Source organism: Charadrius vociferus, unplaced genomic scaffold (assembly GCF_000708025.1).
Source record: "Charadrius vociferus isolate BGI_N301 unplaced genomic scaffold, ASM70802v2 scaffold311, whole genome shotgun sequence".
In the NCBI taxonomy this organism is placed as follows: domain Eukaryota; kingdom Metazoa; phylum Chordata; class Aves; order Charadriiformes; family Charadriidae; genus Charadrius; species Charadrius vociferus.
The window spans coordinates 459,719-480,855 of record NW_009646965.1 but is presented as its reverse complement, the minus strand read 5'-3'; the positions used below and the strand labels follow the sequence as shown (position 1 = coordinate 480,855).

The window sequence follows — 21,137 nt, the reverse complement described above, 5'->3', positions numbered from 1 at the left end:
GGGGGTAGGGGGACGGGGACATCCGAGCCTCCTGGGTTTGAAAGGGTTTTTGGGAGAGGTTGGGATGCTCCGGGAGGCGGGCACGGAGCAGAGCCCCGGGCTCGGGCTCCGGCGGGAGAACGGGCCGGCGGGGCGAGAAAAGGGATGGGTCGCATTGGGTCGCCCTCACTGCAGGGAGTATAGGGAACAGCTGAGCTTTTTAGGAGAAGTAGTTTTGTTAACTGCTTCTGAGCAAGATCTTGGAGATGGGAGACTGGCGTGGAGTCGCGGGAGACTCCAGTGCAAGCAACTAAATTAGGTGCAAGGCTGTGATTAATAAAAAAACCCGCGTAATTCTATTCTGACTATGCAAAGCAGTGGAGAACTCAGTGCGTGCTGCCTTCTTGTGCTGTGGCATCCTCATCTAGAGATTACCAAGGCATATGCCTGAGAATCTCTTTGAAGTACTGTGGAAACTACTAGTGCAACTGTTGAAATCTAATTTGTACCATGCTGTCTTGTTCTCACTTCTGCTCCCCAATTCTTGCATTTCTCCTAGCAGTTGGAAAGGAAAAAGGATGGGGTTAGCAAAGGGATAGATTGTTTTAAAAGGAAAAATAGTTGTATTCTAAGAGAGAATAGATGCCAGCTTTTTTTTTTTTTTTTTTCCCCTGTTAAGCCAGGCGGGAGACATTAAATCACTGTTGATAACAACAGCCATGGAATATTCTAGCAGTATTCCAGAAAGCTGGACCATCACATTGAGCTGGGTGTTGCTCTGGTATTATGGGAGTTAACGGTTGTTCTGCACAGAACTAGTTTCATAGAAGCCCACTATCTGTTAAATGCAGAAATGTAGTACTGTGGTGAAAATATGGGCTTTTTCAGTGGTAAGGTTTTGGGGTTTCTTTTTCTGCTTAGAAATGTAATAGCAATATCTTCTTACTAGTTCTCTTCCACTGAGTGAATCAAAACTGTATCACTTCCTCCTTTCTCTAAGATCCTAAATTATTGAGAAGCAAACTGGTTGCTCATGCTGCCCAAAGCAGTAGCTGGGACAGTCTCTCTGACATCTGGCCAAACTGGAGTTGTGAGTACTGAAGCTAAGAATGGTAATTCACCTACAAATTAGGGAGAAGTATGTGGAAAACCCTGCAAGTCATCGCTTATCGTCTGAAATGCCAGTGGCTTGTGTGTTCAGTGTTATTCTGCACCTACAGTGTTACAGCATCTAGGATGTACCACACATTGCCTCATCATCTCCTGTGACTGTCAGTCTATGCCTGAAGAATTGTCAAGCTAATCCTTTAACTTGAAGATGTTGCTTACTAAAAGTACAGAAGTACTGAGGGGGTTTTGTTGTCTGGAAAACCTCCTGTGGCTTTGCTGTTACTGCAGTAGGTCTGCTGGGCCTTGGAACTGGTAGAAAGTGGTGGAAGGAACCAGAAAGTGATGGATTAGCACTGCACTACTAGCTCTGCCCTCCATATGGCTTGCAGAGTTTGGTAAAGTACCTTCTTCAGCTTCCCAGGATATGCACGTCTCGAGGCTATCTGAATATTCAGCAGACCTCAGTAATAACTAATCTTTAAATTCCAGTGGAAAACAGCAAATAAATGGTTCGCCTCTGTCAGACTGGCCAGAAGTGGCAGCAGGATTTTCCACTGATACAGGAGACATTGCGTATTTGGAACAGGAGACGTTGCGTATTTGGAATCTTTGCAACACTTGGGAAACTGTGGTCCAGATCCTGAATTGAGGTCTGTGCATTCCCCAGTCTTCAAAGACTGAAATAATAGTCATGGAGAATTGAGACGTGGTTTCCTCTCTTTTATAAATTTTGCAAATAGGACATTTGCTTTTGGCAGCAAAGGGGAAAATGCTATGGAAGGGTCTTTGAAAGATGATCCCGGCTTAAATTCTATAGTCAATGGGGAAACCACGGCAACCTATGGAGATAGGATGATGAGACAACCCCTTCGTTTTGGACTTGCAACTTTTTAGAATGAACCTGTACCAGTCCTGAAGATCAAGCAACAGGTAAACTTCAATTTAGATGGAATTGTGGTTTGGAGATGCTGCTGCTACATGCCCAAATAACTCAGAAAATCTAACAGATCCCAAGACTGCGTAAGCAACCACCCTGTGCACAGATGACCTTGAAAGGGGGAATGCTGTTAAGTTGCTTTTGCTCTCAGTTTGAAGGACTATTGAAGAGGGACATACAGCTACATACTGCAAAGACCACAGGCTGTAGGAGTTCCTGCCTTGCAGCGCAGAGGAAGTTTGCTTGTTGCAAACCAGTTTCATGAAGTAAAGCTGTCTGGTACCATCTCCAGACTCCTAGATGCAATCTTAAACTTGAATAAAAAGTATTTGGTCACTCAAAACTCCCGGGAATGTTGCCATGCTGCTTTGAAGGTACACTGTCACCTTTCAGGTGCAGCAACTCAACCTGACCAACTCGCGTGCAGCAACTTTAAAATAAAGAAATCCTTTATTCATTATATTGTTGGAGGTGCTTTGGGACATATCAGCAAAGGATGGGATTTTAGCTAGTCCTCTGCATTTAGAGCTGAGGCAACTTGCTTCAAATTGAACTTACTGTTGGGCCAGTAAGTTACTTTCTGCTAACATTTCTTCTGCTGCTGCATCCTGCAACTTTGGTTTCTTCTAGTTTCATTTCTGCTGTGACCTTAAGAGTCTTGTGGTGAGTGACTTAAACTGGCCTTTTGTCTTAAGGCAGGAAACGTACAGCTTTTCTTGTTCTTTAAACTGCTACTCATCGTGCCCCACCACAGCCCCCCTCTCCCTCTATTAGTTGTGTTTTTCAATGGAATATGAAACAGACTGGGGATGGATGAATTTTCTTCTACTTGACTTCATTAACTAAAAGAACATTAGTCTTTCACTTTGCACTGTATACTGGGGTGCGTAATCCACGTGTTCTACTGTTAGACTAAGTGCTTTTGCAACTGTTCCTTGTAACTTTCCTGACTTCCCAATAAAATATTTATTCACTATATATTTAGTAGGAAAACCTTATAGTGGGTAATAGGGGTGGTGGCAAAGGTATCATACTTGTGACTAATTCTTTTCTGAGGTTCTGTCTGCTTTGTTGCCAAGACCCTGTGGTAATTAAAAGTACTGATTTTTCTACTGCATTGTTCTCAAAGCCCAACTTTCTAGAATGATCGGGCTACTTTAACGGATGTCTTTGTTTTTCCTTCCGCCTTAAGTCATCCCTGTCTTGTAAACTTCTGTTCCCATCTTTGTAGCTTCCTTCTAGAGTCCACAGACTGGTGTTTTGTGGTCTGTCTCGCCAATGAATTCCATTTGTAGTTTCTACTTAACTCTGTTCCACTAAACTGTCCTCACAGCAGTTATAAATCCGGTGCTGTGCATATGCTAATACTGTACATAGTTCAGTTATGTTCCTGGCTTTACATTAGGCTTGCATAGAAGTGTGTGTATATGCACACTTATGTACAATGGACATGTATTTTACATATATCAAAATATTTTTACTGGCTCTTGATATTATTAAATAGTGTGACCTACTATTACCTACTGACCTAGTGTGACACACTATTAAATAGCGTGACCTCTGAAGCAGAGACAAGTACTTCTGGTTAAATGCAAATGTACAAGTTCCTTCATTTAATTTACAAAGACTGTAGTTTTAGAGAAATCTCACTGCTTTTTAAACATGTTGGGAGTGTTTTGCAGCTCCTTTGTTTGACTTTTCTTATCTGATTTGCATCTTGAAGCTAGGCCTGAGGAATTCTTTGCTTAGGCTTCTGTTCTATAGCTCCTTACGGTCAGTGACTTGTTAGCAGCTCTCAGTCAGGGTACTTCAACTGTGGTGAGCTAGAAACTGCAGGATGCTGTTCTTAAGTTGCTACAGCTTACTGTATTGTTAGCATATTGAATTATCATGTAAGTGCACATTCGGGGTGTTGGTTCTTTTTGCTTTTCTACCATGCTGTGCTCTTCTGCCACCCTGTGCTCTTCCTGTTCCCCATATTTCATAACAACAAAAAGCAGATGAGTGTCTCCTGTTCAATTCCTGCCTTTTTGGGTTGCAGAAAAAGCTGTATGAAAGGCCAAAAATCTCCGTGGTTCCCACAGAAGTAGGAGAGGATTAATGGAATTCATCCCACCCAGTTTGCAGGCAGGCTTAAACAAAGCCTTGAAGTGCTATTATTCCAGCCAATCTGCTGCTTCTTTGTATATGATTCTCCATCCACTTTCTTGTAAAATCTGAGATGTTTGTGCCTTTCTGGCTCGCTTGAAACAAACACGAAGACCTCCAACATGGGCGTAGGAGTCATTATATTAAAATTTTCTTTAAATTTATAAAGAACCAAGAGCTTGATGTGAAATATTTGGCTGTCTTGAAGCTGTTTAAAATGTGAAAACTACATTAAAGCCTTGAAACTTACGTAGTTATATAAAATAATTGAAATAGACCTTAACATCTCGCTACTGAACTAAAGGAAAAGGTTAGCTGGCCATATGAATCCAGATCTTATGAAGTGCTAAAACAGTGGTGACTTCTGTTAGCAGCTGTAGTTGCAAATGTTGAAAATGTTTTCCTCTTCAGTCCTTTTTGGTGGCCAGCTCTTGCAGTACACTTAGCTTTAGCAAAACTTTTCTTGCTGTTTTCTTTAACTCTCTCTCCAAGCTGACAGTCACTCCTCAAGAAGTGGTATCTTTTGATACAGATAGAGACTGGAGATCATGAGCCTAACAGGTTTGATAGGAGTTGTAATTTACTGAAACTACACGCAATTCTTAACATAATGCTTCTAAAATGTTTATCCAGTTTCAACTTTAAAACTATTTGGGGGTTTCTCATGATGCCAGTGAAGACTATGCGAATGCTTTCAGAATTGCAGTCCGGAAGTTAGGACTTAGGCAAAATGGACACTGGTTCATTTGCTATTTCTCGGTCACGATTCACGTAAAGTTAGGCTGACCCTTTAATTGAATTCAAGGTCCTGTTTATGTAGCTTTAAATTCATTAGAAGTGTTAATTCTTTAAATTCTGTTGGTGTATCTTGAATGACTAGTACTTCATGCTTTGATAGAAAATATATATATTGTGTGTGTATATATGTACACTTCACTTTTACATTGTGTTTGCATGTGTTGAAACAGTTTTAGAAAATTGGTGCTGAACTACCGTAAATGGGAATCACTCTCTTAAGAAAATAACTGAAGTACAAACACTAAACAAGAAGAGACTATGTGGTCAGACAGATTGCTTGCTTGATTCAAATAGATTAATTTCCTATTAATAAAAGAAGACAACGCACTAGATGAGATTATCCAAGAAGCAGACAGGGTCACTAATAACTCTCCTCTTCCCTCAGCCTTGAGTCGAATACAACCTTTCTCTCAGCTTAAGAGTTGCTGGTGGCTATGTACGGCAGTGAACAGGAGGGGGTGAGAATGAACAAGTCATGATTCTGTTACAGGCCCAGGGAAGAGTGTGCAATGACTATCTGTTCTTAAGTCCTTGTAGCTCTGTGCGTGTAAGGAAAGCTAAAGTGGCTTAAGCAATATTTGCTCTTGGTGATCTCAAGAGGAAGGCTTTGAAGTGTTGTGGCAGCGGCAGCTCTGCTACATCTGTAGGGGTGATGAGCCATTGTGGGGACATCTTAAAGAGGTTTACTTCCTTATGACTTTTCACTTGGCAGAAAGCTCACCTTTTAAATTTTATTATATATACAGAAGCTTTCTTAGAGGTGGGAGAAGTATTTTTTTTTTTCTTCATAGAGCTGCTTTTGTTCTAGGCTGATCCTAGAGCTGCTTTAAGAGGACTATCTTAAATTACTAGGAGGCCTTTGAGTATAGGTGTGTGCTTTGCTTGAGGTGCATCTCTGTGCATGGGGGATTCAGCCTAGTGTTAAACTTTGTGCTTGCTGGTTGTGTTACATGTGGAGGGGAAAGCACAGCCCTGAAACTGAAGACCTGGGTACTTCCTCTGGCAACAGGGAAAATTAGTCTGTACTATCTAGTATCCCTGTGCATAGGATTGGGACCTGACTTGCTCTTTGATTTCTATAACATGTTTGGAGAACTGAAAAACAGGCTATGTTCCTGACTGCATGACTGGGGTCATCTAACTGGGAGAGTTTAACAAAAGTGATGTTGGTTCTTGCTGACCAGATACTATTAGGATGGGAACCAGCACTGGTCTTCTGCAGCCCAGCTTCTTTGAACTCCTGTGTATGTGGTTTGCAGGTAGACAAGTAAACCTGCAGACTTGTCTCCTAGGGCTCTGTGTAGGTTTGGGAACAACCACTAGAGGAAAAGATTTGATGAAGGGGTGATCCAGGGCTGCTGTCATGCTCAGTTGTGTATAGAGCGTAAATGGTGTCTGGATGGTAGGTCAGCATTATACTTGGCTCAAGTTAATGAACCATGCTTAGGAGAGAAGCAAGTTCATGCAGCTGAGCTGATTTGGGAAGTCTAGATGGGATGATTCTGTGCTATATGAACTCATGAGCCCACATATCTCTGATCTGTGCTAACTTAAATCTAGAAAGGAGAGAACAAGTCTAATAGAACACTAAAAAACCCCATCAGTTCCTGTATCCTGGAAGTTAACCAGTATTTGGCTTGACTTTTAAAATTCCAACTTGTTTTATCATCATTAGTCTAACTGAAAGGAAAGAAAAAAACCAAAAAAACAAAACAAACAAACACCACCTCCCCCACCCCCCCCAATTCTCTGTCTGGCACAACCCCCCCTGCATTCTAATCTACCAACTGAACTTCTCATTTGTCTGCCTTCCTGCCTTAGTGCTCACATGTTAGTGACAGATGTAACATCCAAATTTTGACCGTAAAGTCTTGCTGCAATAAGGAATGCCCACCTGGGATCATAGGCTAGAGTATTGTCTGAGGAAGAGGGATAGACTGGAGAGCAGATGAGAGAATATTTAATCTGGGATGAGAAATTTAAAATGTGGAACTAGGATAGTAACATCTAGCATTGTTTGGAAATGACCATGGTGCAACAGCGTTAGCCTTCTGTTTAAATAAGTCCTTCACTTTCTAACTCACTATATTTTTTTGAAAGTATTCTTACTAGGCAAAAAAAAAAGTTTCAAAGTGAGGACTGATAGAAAGGCAGCTTAAACTAGTTTTCCTGCAATTAGTTCTGACAGTCTTAAACTTGACTTCCTCTCAGTTTGGTAGCTAGCATGGAAAAAGCCTACTTCAGATAGCTGTTCAGCTTGATCTTCAGGTATGGCCTGTAGACTGGAACAGAAATCACCTCAGGTTTGTGGGGAAATTAAGCAGGAAATAAGATCTCGATCTAGCTGCAAATAAATACTTGGATGGGCTTACTGAAAACAGGCAGCAGAAAGAATTGGTGATTAGGTGGGGCTGTGACATTGTAGCTCTTAACTTAAACATGCTATAAAACAAGCATTCAGCATTAATGTTTAACTAGATAATTTGCATTCTGTTGTCTCCCATTGTTGAGCTTTGGACGAGATCCTTAACTGTTTGGTATTTCACAATTGCTTTGTGTAGTATAGGGAATCTTGCACCTTCAGTTTTGGTCAACCTTCAAGCTCAAAGCTTGCTGTGTGTAATGTGATATCCTTCTTGCAAGGTTGTCTGAAATACATTTTTGTAGAGAAGTGAATACAGTAATGTGGGGTAGAAAGCAGTGGCAAGCTCACCCTTTTTGTAATGCCTTTTGTGGTCCTCACCCACTTTTACAGGTAAGGTGTATTTATAATAATGAGATTGACTGATGTATAGTAACTAGAAGATTTATGCCAATTGTACTGAAGCTTCCAGATAAGGTTCCAAATACAAACAGAAATGATATCCATATCCGGGGGGGGTGGGGTGGGGGATGATATAAAAAAAGTTGACTGGAGTATCACTCTGAAGCAGAAAGACTAGTGCTGTGTGAATGGTTTTGATACTTAAACTCTGCCATCCACACCTGAGGGGGGTAACATTAACAGCTGCAGCTGATGTGTTTTGCCCCTTTGGTGTGTATTTTTGCCATGGAGTTGAAATGAACGTGTACCAATCTGGCATGTCTTTAAATACTGGCACTGTAAAAATGAACTTACATAAATGCAGACTGCTGTTCAGTATAGCATTAGAGCTCATCGCTGTCATCTGCCAAAACAGATGTGATGGGTTGTACAATAGGTACCATTATGGCCTTGGTAGCTGAGTCTTAGGGCTCTGACTTGCCTGCGTGGAAGTTAAGTACTTGACTTAGTCACTCCTCTGAGAAAATGAGGGCATGTGGCCTCAATTATGTCACTGCCAGACTCCAAAACTTCAGAATATTATCCTTCCTGTCAGTACAAAGAACTGGCTCTTTTCACCCAATCTGTTGCACACAAAGCAAAAAATTTCATGTTGGTGCTTGTGCATTTTGTCCAAAATCCCTTGAACTAAATGACTTGCACTTTGGAGGCTTTAATTCTGGAAAACACAGCCCTCCCTTCTAGCTTGAATGGGGAAGTGTCTGCAGTGGATAGAGCATGTTAAAGCAACTGAAAATTGCCGTCTAAATATAGACTGGTGCTTGAAAGATTCGGTCCTGTGCCTCCCCTGCTATCTGCACAATACCTGTTTGAAGGAACTGATCCTAATGAAAGCAACTTAAGAAGGCAAATCTGTCCATTCTGGCAAATGTCTCCATTTAGATTTGCTTGTAGCAGCTGGGAAGCTTGTTGGTCATATTAGGGGAAACTGAAGAAACATTCTCTTCCTTTCCACCCAATAGTTACAGCAAGTACAAAACCTCTGTAGAAACTAAATCTCTACTGGCAGTTAGCTTTTTCCTGGCAGTATTAAGCATTTAAAACCTGTTTCTGCTTCCAGCCCTGAAGGGGTTGAAATGCTTTACTCAGTTGCCATCTAATGCTTTGCTATCCTTTGAATTTCTCTGCCAACAAATCCTTCAGAGATTGCCTTAGTACTTAAGTGTTGCACATCAGTGAAAAGTAGCAAGTGGTCACAGCTTTCAATGTCTCGTTTTTCTACATGCTGCTGTAGTTATTTGTTACAAAGACCCCCCTGGAGTAAGTGCTGTACTTCAACGCCCATTTTTTTAATAAGGAGATTGCTCTTGACTGGGCAACTTCAGAATCATTTAAGCAGTTCATGTTTTGGAAGCTGTTGGATATTAACCTTCTGAAAATCAGGGGTCTGTTCAATCTGAGAAGTCCTCAACACGTGCACAAAAAGCATCCAAGTACGCTGATTCTACCATTCCAGGAAACTCTACCCTGGCTGTGAGTTGCAGGCAAACTAAAGAACTCGCAGACAAAGCCTGCATATGAGATTACAGAAGATGGGTTAAAATGTTCTTGAAACAAAATTTTCAAAGCTACTCTCAGTCACAGAATTTTCAGAGTTGGAAGGGACCTCTAGAGATCATCTAGTCCAACTCCCCTGCTAAAGCAGGATTGCCCCGAGCACATTACTCAGGACTGCATCCAGGCGGGTTTTGAAAATCTCCAGAGAAGGGGACTCCACACCCTCCCTGGGCAGCCTGTGCCACTGCTCTGTCACCCCAACTGTAAAGAAGTTTTTTCGTGTGTTGGAACGGAACTTCCTATGTTCCAACTTGCACCCATTGCCCCTCATCCTGTCACTGGGAACCACCGAGAAGAGTGTGGCTCCATCCTCCTTCAACCCACCCTTTAGATATTTGTAAGTAGTAATAAGGTCTCCCCTCAGCCTTCTTTTCTCCAGGCTAAAGAGTCCCAGCTCTACCAGCCTTTCTTCAATGCAGTCACCCCTGCATTAATATTCCTTATTGATGGAACGTCCATGACCTGACTCTAAACTCTTCACAGATCTTTGTAGCACTAGCCTGATTCCTTTGGTTAAACTCGCCGTCATTGTGACCATATTTTCCTACAGGATACCTGTCTGAATTGACTTCTACTTCTCACCAGTTTTGTACAGAACATGGTGTAACAGTGGAAGTTCTAACGTTACTTGGAATTATTTTCTTTGAGGCTGTGTGCTTGTCCTTTCTTTCCATCTTGGTGCTTGTGAACTCTGTAGGAAGGAAGGCTTAGCTAAGTACCTTACTGCATCTTTTTTCCTTAAAGTGACCTTCTGTAACTATGGGAGGAATTCCTAGAAGCATCAGGGGTGTAATTTGCTTGGTGCTTCTGTTCAGTTTTCTTTTGTGAGACAGTTCATATAAGATGAACTTGAAGTTTAGTTTCAAAAAAAGTCCTTAATGTATAAGTTGTTCTTCAGATATTGGGGAGTTAAGAAGGAGGATATAGGCCAGGGTAGAGATGAGAGATAGCATGACTTGTGAAGACATGTCAACAACGGAAAAATGGTAAGAGGAACCTAGGTTACATAATCCTGTAGCTCAAGCTGTAAGCAGCAATGTCCATTCAGGCTTTGCTCCCATTAACATATACTTTCTTACCCTTTAATTAGTCAATCGGAAGGGAAAATCTTGGTAAACATGTAATTTAGTGTTTTGATTACTTATTTCATGTGCAAACTTGACTAGATTTCCTTTGGTCTTTTGGTGTAAGCAGTACATAAATCAGTAGTGCTGGAGATGGAAGAGTTCAATTTTAGTTTTACCTCAAACCAGGACAGAATTATAACTTTAAATTGCCCAGAAAGCAAATGTTGCAAAAAGTTTTAAATTCTACTTTAACAAAACTTTCAAACATGCCAAAACATGTGTTCTTTGAACCCTGTAGCTCCTCTGTAAACACATTTTGAAAGCTTCAAGAAAATCCAACCCACTCCATTCAGGACTGTCTCATCCATACACTGGGCTTGACAAATCTGTCTGAATTTAAATCCAGGCAGTGCCAGTCTTAGTCCCTGCAGCTTTAACTGCAGCATGTCTGCTTCTGTAATCTCTGGTTGGGCACATTCCTTTAGTGCTGTAGAAGTGGTGTTGCAGCTTAGGTCCATGTGACATCTGAAGTCTTCCAGCAGGATGGAGCTTCTCTGCGATGTGCCTTCTAACCTGGACGTGTCGCTCCACTATCAAACAAGCTGATCTGGAGTAGCTCATGGGACAGGACTATCCTGACTTTAGACCAAAAGCATGTCCTAGGGCTTCAAGTTTTCTGTAGTAACACAGAGCCTGGTGGTAGCCTTAGAGTTGAAAAGTCTGAAAGCTTTAGAAACAATGTGTGCTACATCTGGTTCTACAAAAGCAACCCTTAAGTCCTGTTGAGAACTCAAGTTAGGCTCTAGATACAGCTTGACCTGAATTAACCACTTCCTGGTACTTCTTTCAGGGTTTCAGCAGGTTACTTTTTGAGGGGAAGAGGTTGCGAGGAGGTAAATTTGGCTTGTTGAGCAACTATATAAGCTCAAGAGCTGTTATAAGCTGTGGAAGGTCCATGTGGTGAGGATGAGAGGACAGGGTTGGGGGAAAAGTTAAGTGTAAGGCTGTCCCCAGCTGACACCAGTAAGCTTTTGACTGAGTTCAACCATCAGATGGAACAGCACCCTTAAACTGAGTTGCTCTTTGGCATAGCCAAGCACAAGACATGGATGTAGAGATGAGCAACTCTTCAGAAGACTTCTGTTTGAAACTAGGTAATGTTTGAGGTGTTCTTTTTTGTAGATCTTCTGAACTTTCTTTATCTAAGAGTTGTTGATGTGAAAAGGACAGTTGCTACAAGCTGATAGTAAAAAATGGGTCTATTTAAAATAGCTTTTCCTGAAATATCTTGCATTGCTTGGAAAAGCCACTTGTGATCTAAACTTATCTTCTCTCCTAGGCAAAAGGAGTGAAAAATAACTATCTATTACGATTTTTGTCTTTGTCCTAAAAATACATGTTAAGCAGGGATACGGTATATCAAATCTGTTACAGATCAACTGAAGTCCAGCCTGTGTATTGTACCATATGACAGAATTTGTAGCTGGGAGTTGTGGGGTGTTCTCTCTGGGCAGTCTTAGATGGTCTCTTGGGTTTATGTTTTTATCAGAGTGGTGGTAGTTGGAAAAAATCTCCATGTTGGAGTATCTTTAGTGTGAATCTTCTCTCTCCATGGTTCTTCCCTTGAGGGTCTGTCTCTCTGGTGTTTCATGTCTGAGGTGTCTCCATGTTTCTTCCATGTTTCTTTAGGGTCTCTCTTGTCTGTCTCTCCTCAGTGGACTTTCCAAAACTGTTCTACTTCTATCCTGAGATTAACTTCATACTGTTTTTTTCCAAATACTGACTTCTGTGGACATTTAAAATAGCTCCTTAAGGATCTGCTTTTCCACAGTGGTCACTCTACAAACTATCAAGTTTGCACAACAAACAATGCTAGCTCCACTGTCATCCCAGAATATATACTGAATGCAAAATACAGAACTGTAAACAATTGCTATGTTCAAATGACAGTCACGCTTGTGGTAACACTGAAAGGTTAAATAACAAACTTCTTTAGGAAAGGTAGGATTGCTGCAGGATGAAAAAAGCTTGCAGTATTTGCAACTGGGGGAAAACCCCATGCAGTTGTGAATCTTTAATCTACAGGAAAGCAAGGCAGCAACAGGAACTGTGTTATGGGTGCTTGGTCCTCACAGTCTCTCTCCAATCTGAGTAGATCTAAGAGCTTCCAAGCCACAAGTAAGAAAATGCACACAAAGAGGCTAAACATCTTAATTATGGTCAGAAAAATGACTGTCAAGCATGGTTTTATCTCTATTCCAAGATGTTTCCTCTTGCCAGGGAGAACACATTGGTGTATTGTGGGTTTTGTGTGTGTGTGTGTGTGTTGGTTTTTTTTTTTTTTTCCTCCTTCTCAAAGTTATGAGAATCAGTTGGCAGTGAATAGCTCCTGTAGTGACTCAACCTGTTCTGTTAAGGGAAGGACAGCATGACTAAGCCCAAAGGATGGGTGTTGCAAATTGGCTATAAAAAGTTCTGACAATAAAAGAGACTCTAGTTGTGCATTGGCACCTTCAGTGCAAGTCTCCAGGCTTTTTCTGGAGGGAGATGGGGGGGAGGAGGTAGGTACAGGCCTCCTTAAATTTTATCAGTATTGCTCATCTATAATCGCATTTTAAAATTTTACCTGAGAGGTATGTTTCTGAGGAGGATTCTGAACAACCTCTGTCTGCTAAAGGCTGATCTAATTCCCCTGAACTAGATCAAGGAAATAACAGACCAGACTGACCCAGCTTTTACTCAGTTGATTTTATGGCTTGTTTTTTCTTCATGGAGAAGATTAAGTTTGCTTTTCAGCATCTCTGACTTCCAGGACGGGGGTGCTAGGGAACAGAAAATCTAGTCTATGCACATCTCTTCTCCCCTGCTATCTGTTCTGTAATTAAAGCTGTTTCCATGGTGATTTCCGTTTTTTGTTTGGTTTTTGTTTGTTGTTTTGTTTTTTGTTTGTTTTTTCTGGGGGCTTTTATTCTTCTCTAGTGGCAATAGCTGTCATGGAGGTTAGTTTCACTGCTAGTCCTCAGTGACCTCTGTCACTTTATATTTGTGGTGTTGACTGTTGCTTCCTTTTACCAGATGACATGGGCAATTGCAGACTGTTGCCAAAACATGTTATCCAAGTGTAATCTAAAAAGTTGTATTTGATGAGTAGGACTCCTGTGTTTACGAAGGTAAACTTTTCTTCAAGTGGTTAAATAGGTTGACTTGTACTCCCTTTACTTTTAGAGGTCGGTCAGCTGCTTTTAAACTGGCATGATGGCAGTGGGCAATCTGACCACCTAGGCTGAGCTGCCTTTTTTTTTTTTTTTTTTAACTTTGTAAACTTAATTGGGGAAGATGATGCTGCAGCATTTGTGCTAACTGGCCAACTTCATGCAGAGTACAGATTTTTGGAAAAGAGCACAAATAAGTATCTATGTCAGAAGGGAAAACCAGAACTTATCCTCACTCTCAGGAAGTAGTGGGTATCTTTAGACCCACTCCTCCAAAAGGAGCTATCAAATGTCTGGATTTCTGTAACACTCCAGCTTGTCTGCATCTCTGTTTTCATCATCTGAAACAAGAGTAAGCTTTGCAATAGTGTACTATTGTAAAGTTGCTGAGTTTATAACTCTGAGGTGCATTGCTCAACTTCATGTTTCCAAAATAAAAGGGGTTTAAACTGATACTATAAAAAGTGCTGACTGACTTTTATGCACCAAACTGCCCATGCAGCTTTTCTGTTATGCACTACAATCTGCAAGCCTCAACTGCACCAATGCACGGTTTCCATTTTGAGCAGCCAGTCCCCTCCCTGCAGTAGATAAGATAACTTGGAGCAATTTTGTGGTGTAGTTATCTCTGCATAGTCTGTTGCGTTCTCATCACACTATCTTGTTGCAAGACCTCAAATGGGCAAAACAATCTCAAAACACTTGTGTTGCACGTAACTTCTAATGTAATAGAGATAGTTTGTGTTCTCTTGCTCCAGGGGTTGTGTTTCCATGCAAGAAGTGTTTAGCTTGTGGGGTGCCCTTCCTTATGGTGGTAGTCCTGCATTTCTTGCTTGACACAGAATTCACCTTATTCCTGGGTTTTTATGGAATAAATAGGTAGCTGCTACTTCAGGCTATTCTTGTTTATTAGATAGGAGAGACAACCTTGATCTGAATTTTACAAACTGCAGGGAGAGAAGGCTGGACTTGGATAGCTTTTTGTGCTTTGGATTCTTTTCTTAGCTAAAAAGCTACTTGGTATCAGAGACGGTAGTGCTGCAATGTCAGCTGTCTGGTCTTAATTGGTGTATCTGCGACAGGGGCGTGCCTAACTGAAGAGTCTGCCCGTGGTCCTGCCTGCCGTAGCTTGCTGCATTAACCGTAGCTTGGGCTACAAACAGTCTCTCTGTCTGCACCATCGGATAAAAAGTAGAGGTCCCAAGTTGATATGTGGGATGTTTGGTAATGGTGGCGCCAGAGCACGGTTGTACTAGTGGTGCTTCTCAGCCAACCTCAGGCTGGCTGTGGAAGTCAAAGGGTTGCTTCCCTTCGACAGGCCTGCCCGTCGGGCCGAGGTGGGTGAGCAGTGCTGTGCTGGATGATGAAGCTGTTGTGGTCCTACCAGGGCTGGGGGAGAAAGGAGCGATACAGGCAAGGGGACCACGCGGAGCGGGCACTTTCCCTCAGGGAGGCCCTGTCAGGAGCTGGGGGGCTGCACTGAGGCACGGGCCCTGCCTTGCCTGCGGCCCTCAGCCGGGCAGGAGCGAGGGCTCCCATTTGGCTCCGGGCCCTCCTCGCAGAGAGCCTGCTGGAGGGGAGGGCGGCAGCGCAGAGGACCTGCGGTGGCTGTGAGGGAGGTGAGGTGAGGCCTGTCGGGGGACCCTGGCCACGGCAGTGGCCTGGCGCTCCTGCATCCGGGGGCAGCGGCAGGTCTCTGCGAGGGTCTCGCTCTTCACTGGGCCGTACAAAGACATCTTGTAAACTGGGTCACACTCCAGGTGTGGCTTCCCTCCTAGCTTAGAGAGTTTAACCAAAATGTTGTCATCCGTTGGTTAACGGCAGTGGGCTTTTCTAAGAAAGAGTTTCTTGTGTCAGAACTGAAGCCTCTGTGTCGGGTTCCACTTCTCCTTCACTAGCCTCCCTCAAGCTTGCTCTGGGCCACTGACAACCTCTAACTTGCTGCCAGGTTTTTTTTTTGGGGGTGTAGGTGGGTGCTGCCAGCTTTTCTTTGGGGGGTGTGTGGGCGGGTGGTGACGGGGAGTGTCTGAGTAGTCAACTCATTTCTGTGACCAAACCTAAATCCAGATGTGTTAATAACAGCTCACTAAAACTTTTCTCCTCTTTACAATTGGTAGGTATTCATCTTCACGAAGGAAAGAAACACATGAGAAGATCCGATTTAGAACTGTAGCGTTCACTTCAAGATGCCCCAAAGGGAAAATACTCATCTGCAAGTCTCATCTTTGAAAACTGTCTGCATTCTTTCAATCAAAGAAAAACATTTTTTGAGAAAGATGACTTGTGAAATCTGTGAACAAAGCTGAATGAAAGGATACTGAATGAAAGACAACATGCCATACAATGGACACTTATCTTGAAGGGGTGACACCGTGCTCTTGAACTAAAACACAGGCACTGTAAAAACACTGATCCTGAACAAGACTAAGGATTATAGAAACTGCATCAGAATGTTTGTTAGTCCCAGAAGAGTCAGAAAATGCCATTTTTTGCAGATATTTGCCACTTGCTTTATACTGTGTCTTATGATTTTTTGGGAACCATTTGATAATCACATTATGAGCCATATGAAGTCCTATTCATACAGATACCTCATAAATAGCTACCATTTTGTGAATGACAGCCTGTCTATCAACAGGGATAACTTGGACAGAGTATCAAGCTACCAGTACACGATCAACCACAGAGAGAAATGTCAGCAGCAGGATGTCCTTCTCCTGTTGTTTGTGAAGACTTCTCCCGAAAACCGTCATCGTAGGGATGCAATCAGACAAACTTGGGGTAATGAGAAGTATGTTCGTTCTCAACTTAATGCCAACATTAAAACTCTTTTTGCTTTAGGACGACCAACAGATCATCTGCAGCATACACAGCTGCAAAGAGAACTTCAGCTGGAAGACCAGAAATACAATGATTTGATTCAGCAAGACTTCTTGGATACTTTTCACAATCTTACTCTTAAATTGCTTTTGCAGTTTAGCTGGGTGAATACCTACTGTCCTCATGCCAGGTTCCTTATGTCTGCAGATGACGATATATTTATCCATATGCCAAATCTTGTTGCTTATCTCCAAAGTCTAGCACAAATGGGTGTTCAAGATCTCTGGATTGGTCGCGTCCATCGTGGATCCCCTCCCATAAGAGACAGGAGTAGTAAATACTATGTTCCATATGAAATGTATCAGTGGCCCTCTTATCCGGACTACACGGCAGGAGCTGCATATGTAATATCAAATGATGTAGCAGCTAAAGTATATGAGGCTTCATTGACTCTCAATACAAGTCTTTATATAGATGATGTTTTCATGGGTCTCTGTGCCAATAAAATGGGAATCGTACCACAATATCATGTATTTTTTTCTGGGGAAGGAAAGGCTCCATACCATCCCTGCATTTATAACAAAATGATGACATCTCATGGACACGTAGATGATCTTCACCAGCTCTGGAAGCAGGCTACAGATCCCAAAGTCAAAAAGTTTTCTTCGGGGATTTGGGGTAGAATATACTGCAGAATAGTCAATATTGTGCTTCTCTGTAAACTATACTACGAGGACACCTATCCTTGTTCAGCTGCATTTTCTTAATACTTTAATATTTACATTGAAGATCCACTGAGCCAAAACAGAGCAACAACTTTTTAGCTGTTTATTCAAAATATGTGTAAACATGGAAAGAGGTAAAACTTAAATGTGAAGAGTTGGGAATGGGAGGGTGGGAAAGATGGTCCCAAATTTTGTTCAGAAACTCTTACTGGAATAACTCTCCTATTGTACTGCAACTTTTTACATTATAGCCTGGTTTGGTTTTGTTTGTTGTTTTTTTTTTTTTTTTTTTACGCTCTTCAAGGGATGCAAGTCTGGATTAAAGGAACTCTAATGGACTTCTAGACTTTGAAATGCTTGGTGAAAATGTCTGTTACTTTGAACTTGTCAGTAAGTCACAAGTTGTTGGTTTTTTTTTTTTTTAAAAGCTATGTGAACTAAGGCACATGATAAAAAAGAAAATCTGCTATATCAAAATGGAGTAGACCTTTCAAAACACAAGGAAAACAGAATTTCTGACTTAATGAATGAGACTATTGCAGTAGTTTAAGGCAACGTAAATTGGTTACAAATATTCACCATCTCTCAGTGCTTTGAAAGTAAGTCTGGACCTGCACAATTGACAAACAGTGAGTGCTAGAAGTGAAGACCTGCTACGATCTTTTTCTTAAAGCTCCCTAAATCTTTGAAATTGGGAAACAGTGTTTGAGTGCCCTCTGAATCAGTTGTTTTTAGTAACAAAGGAGCTCCCTTTAGATCGGGACTGAATGTGAAAGGATAAAAATCAAGTATTACTCATGGAACTGGTTTTGTTAATCTTTCTCTACCTTCTGAAAACTGAAGCAGTATATTTAAGACAGTGCAGTCTTTAATAAGCAAATAAGCTAAATGAGTTTGGTTTTTTTTAACAATGCTTCTGCTTTCCAATACTCATGGTTCTAAAGGTGAAAAGCAAGCAAAAGTCCCCAAGAATGTTACTTATAGCTAATTTGAAGCTGTTAAAGACTTTAAAAAGCAAAATTTCATGCTTGTACTAACAAAGAGGGAGGGTATTTTCTGCACAAAGTTTGACTTCACGGTGAAGGGATAGGGAGGTCCACGGAAACTCAGTACACAAATCAAAATCACTAAAATATTTCTCCTGAAGTCTTAAGCACAAGATTATCTTTAAAATTTCAGGGTAGTTTGTGTCCACATACCCCTGTATCTTTAATATATTTCAATGTTAATATCACCAGCAGGAGGTACAAAACACCCAGTGCATCAGGATAGAACTAAGTGATGCTCAAACTCCAGCCATTATGAGTTGTACTGTGGTGCCGTATAAATATTGTAGAGAACCAAAGTTCTAGGATGTCTGCAGTCTTTTCATGTATAGCTCACTAATGGTGTTTTCACAGACTCTCAGGACAGATATTTTAGTTGCTAATTGCCAAACCTGTGGTAGCTCTTCCTGGAGTGGGGGGACAGTCCACAGATGGTACAGTCAGATATTGCATGTGAACTGATTTGTTGTTGAAACAAGTTCTAGTGTAGCTAGTGTCAGAAAACTACTTCTGAAAGCTTGAAAGAGTCAAGTAGCAGAGCAATAACAATGCAAAAGCTCACAAATTATCAAGCATCTGTTGGAAACATGCTAATTACAGGAGCAATGCTACTTGCTTTCTGTCTAAGACTAGCCTTTTTCTCGCTGTGTGGAGCAGTGAGGTACTTGATCTGTTTCTTCTGACTTTACTGTAGAAGAGCTATATGGGACTTGGCAGTTTTAAGCTACAAGTTGTAAACCTTTGTTTAAATAATCGCTACTGCTCTTGGAGCTGTGCTGCAGGTTTTAATTGTTTGAATGGCTAATGGCATATGTTAGCATAGACAGACTCCAAGAGTGAGCTTGCTGATTGTTCTCTAAGCTGCTGTTTCAGATGGATGGTAGGTAGCGACTGGGATTAAGTGAAATATGTAACTTTCTATAATTGGTTTTCCAGAAGGAAAAGAATAAGAATCTGAACTGGACCCAAATGTTGGATATATAAAGAGCCCACAAATAAATGGTTTATTGGTGTCAGAATGACTGAAGAATATAACAGCTATACTTTAGAAAGAATAAATCCAGTTCCTGTTCTTGCCTAAACAGATTGATTACAGTACTGAGGATGTGTGTCTTTTTAAAAGAAAAAAAACAAAACACAAGACAACCCTAGATCTATATAACCTGTTGTCTTATAGAGAAATAAATGCTCATATAGAGAAAGTAGTATTCTGTACTGAAGGAAAGCTGCTTCATCAGATCTCTGAGCTGTTGTGAGCCATTTAAATCAAGAAGCTGCACAGCAAAACTGCACTTCTAGAAAAAGCCACCCTGTTCACTGTACGGGAAGAGGGTCTTTGTATGCAGTATGCAACTGAAACGTATTACTAAGACTACAATTTTTCCAGCATAATTATGTGTTGGGATTTATTGTTTTCACGCATACAAGCAAAGGTAAAATAAGTTTTAAGTAGCTTAAACTTCTGTAGGGTAATGACCTAGCTAACATCTAAACCACTGCTTAAATGTAGTTTGCCATTATCTTTTGACCATTGAAATACTTTGTTTTACAGCTGGTTTGAGTTTTGTTTGGATTGTTTCTTAAAAGGGCCTTGATGTTTGTAGTATGCATTTTCTTCTGCTGCAGTGAAAAGAAGTTGCTTGTTGAATAAAAAGGAAAACATGACGGCACTCCTTTCAAAAAATGGAGAAGCTAGAAAACTTCTTATTTTCTGGTTCAAAACACTGAATTAAGATTTGTACACCTTTATCTGGAACCTTTTTAAACAATAGTCTCGGTGCTCCAATGCAGGGTTGACAGCTTTTACTTCTACAGATAAAACTGTATCAGCCTGAATGGTCACTCCTCATTAAGAGTTTGACATTGTTGCACAGCATATTTAATGCTAAAATTGTTTTTACCTGTTTGTTTGGTTTGCATCAGTTTCCCTTTGATATTACTAATTTTTATACAAAGTATTCAATATTTATTCTTAAACTTTGCTCTGTACCACAAAAAGACAATTGTTTTGTAAAATTTGTTTTGAATAAACAGACTTATTTCTTTTAAAAAAAAACAAAACAACACAACAAAGGTGGTAAATATCTCTTGTTGCTTTCTTTGTAACTGACAGGCTCTGTTCTGATGCTTTTAGATGCTACTTTGAGTCCCCTCTTAGGGGAGGACTTCAAACTGCCTCCCCCTCATCCCTCTTCCCTTGCTTCCTTTCTATTCTCCCTTGAACCAAACCTCTTGTGGAACAAAAGGCAAAATTGGTATTTCCAAGATAGTTGGAGACAGTTTGGAAATTTGTTTACCAAACTTCTAGGTCTAAAGCTGTGTCAGAGATCCAAATCTTAAAGGTTCACCTGTCGTTAATATTAACTTCCAAATATGTATGTTCTCTTTAAGCAGTCATTCCCCAAGAGATGTGTATCTATCTAAAATAGTTCTGCTTCAGATCCCACTGCACCTTTTGAAAACTAGCTGATGCTTTGGAGACCAGTGATAGTAGCTTCATAGGGTATAATTAAATTCAGGTAATATTAAGTTGCATTTTTCTGTCTCCGATTTGTCTGCCATAATGTATCAAGCTAGTGTTTTTAGAAATACACGCTTTTGCATCAAGAAACTTCAGCCCATAACTGTGTGAGTGGCATAACATAAGTAAATTTTCTAAATCATAGTGGAGAAGAGAACAAAGGACACCCCACCCCCCCCAAGACCCCAAACCAAAAGAAAAGATAAACATTGCTTGCTTCTCCAGCTGATAGACTATGTATAAATGTGTGGTTGCAAGCATTTCATTGACTTGATTATACCTAATTTTTTAATCTTAATGAGCCGCAAAGAAGTTGTAGGTAGTGTACGATAAATGCAGTTATCGGCATTCTAAGGACAGAAAAATGATACAGGCTCATGTGTGCAGCCTTAC

General features: G+C 41.0%; 2 protein-coding genes across 2 annotated transcripts in view; one reads left to right on the top strand and one right to left on the bottom strand.

The window, feature by feature from the left end:
* MCF2L2 (MCF.2 cell line derived transforming sequence-like 2) overlaps positions 1-21,137 on the bottom strand; it is a 153,090-nt gene that overhangs the window by 68,050 nt on the left and 63,903 nt on the right. The gene's annotated exons all lie outside the window — the stretch shown is intronic.
* B3GNT5 (UDP-GlcNAc:betaGal beta-1,3-N-acetylglucosaminyltransferase 5) lies at positions 16,083-17,259 on the top strand. The gene has a single exon (XM_009895294.1). It carries the CDS (start codon positions 16,083-16,085, stop codon positions 17,217-17,219), a length of 1,137 nt encoding a protein of 378 aa, XP_009893596.1. The 3' UTR covers positions 17,220-17,259.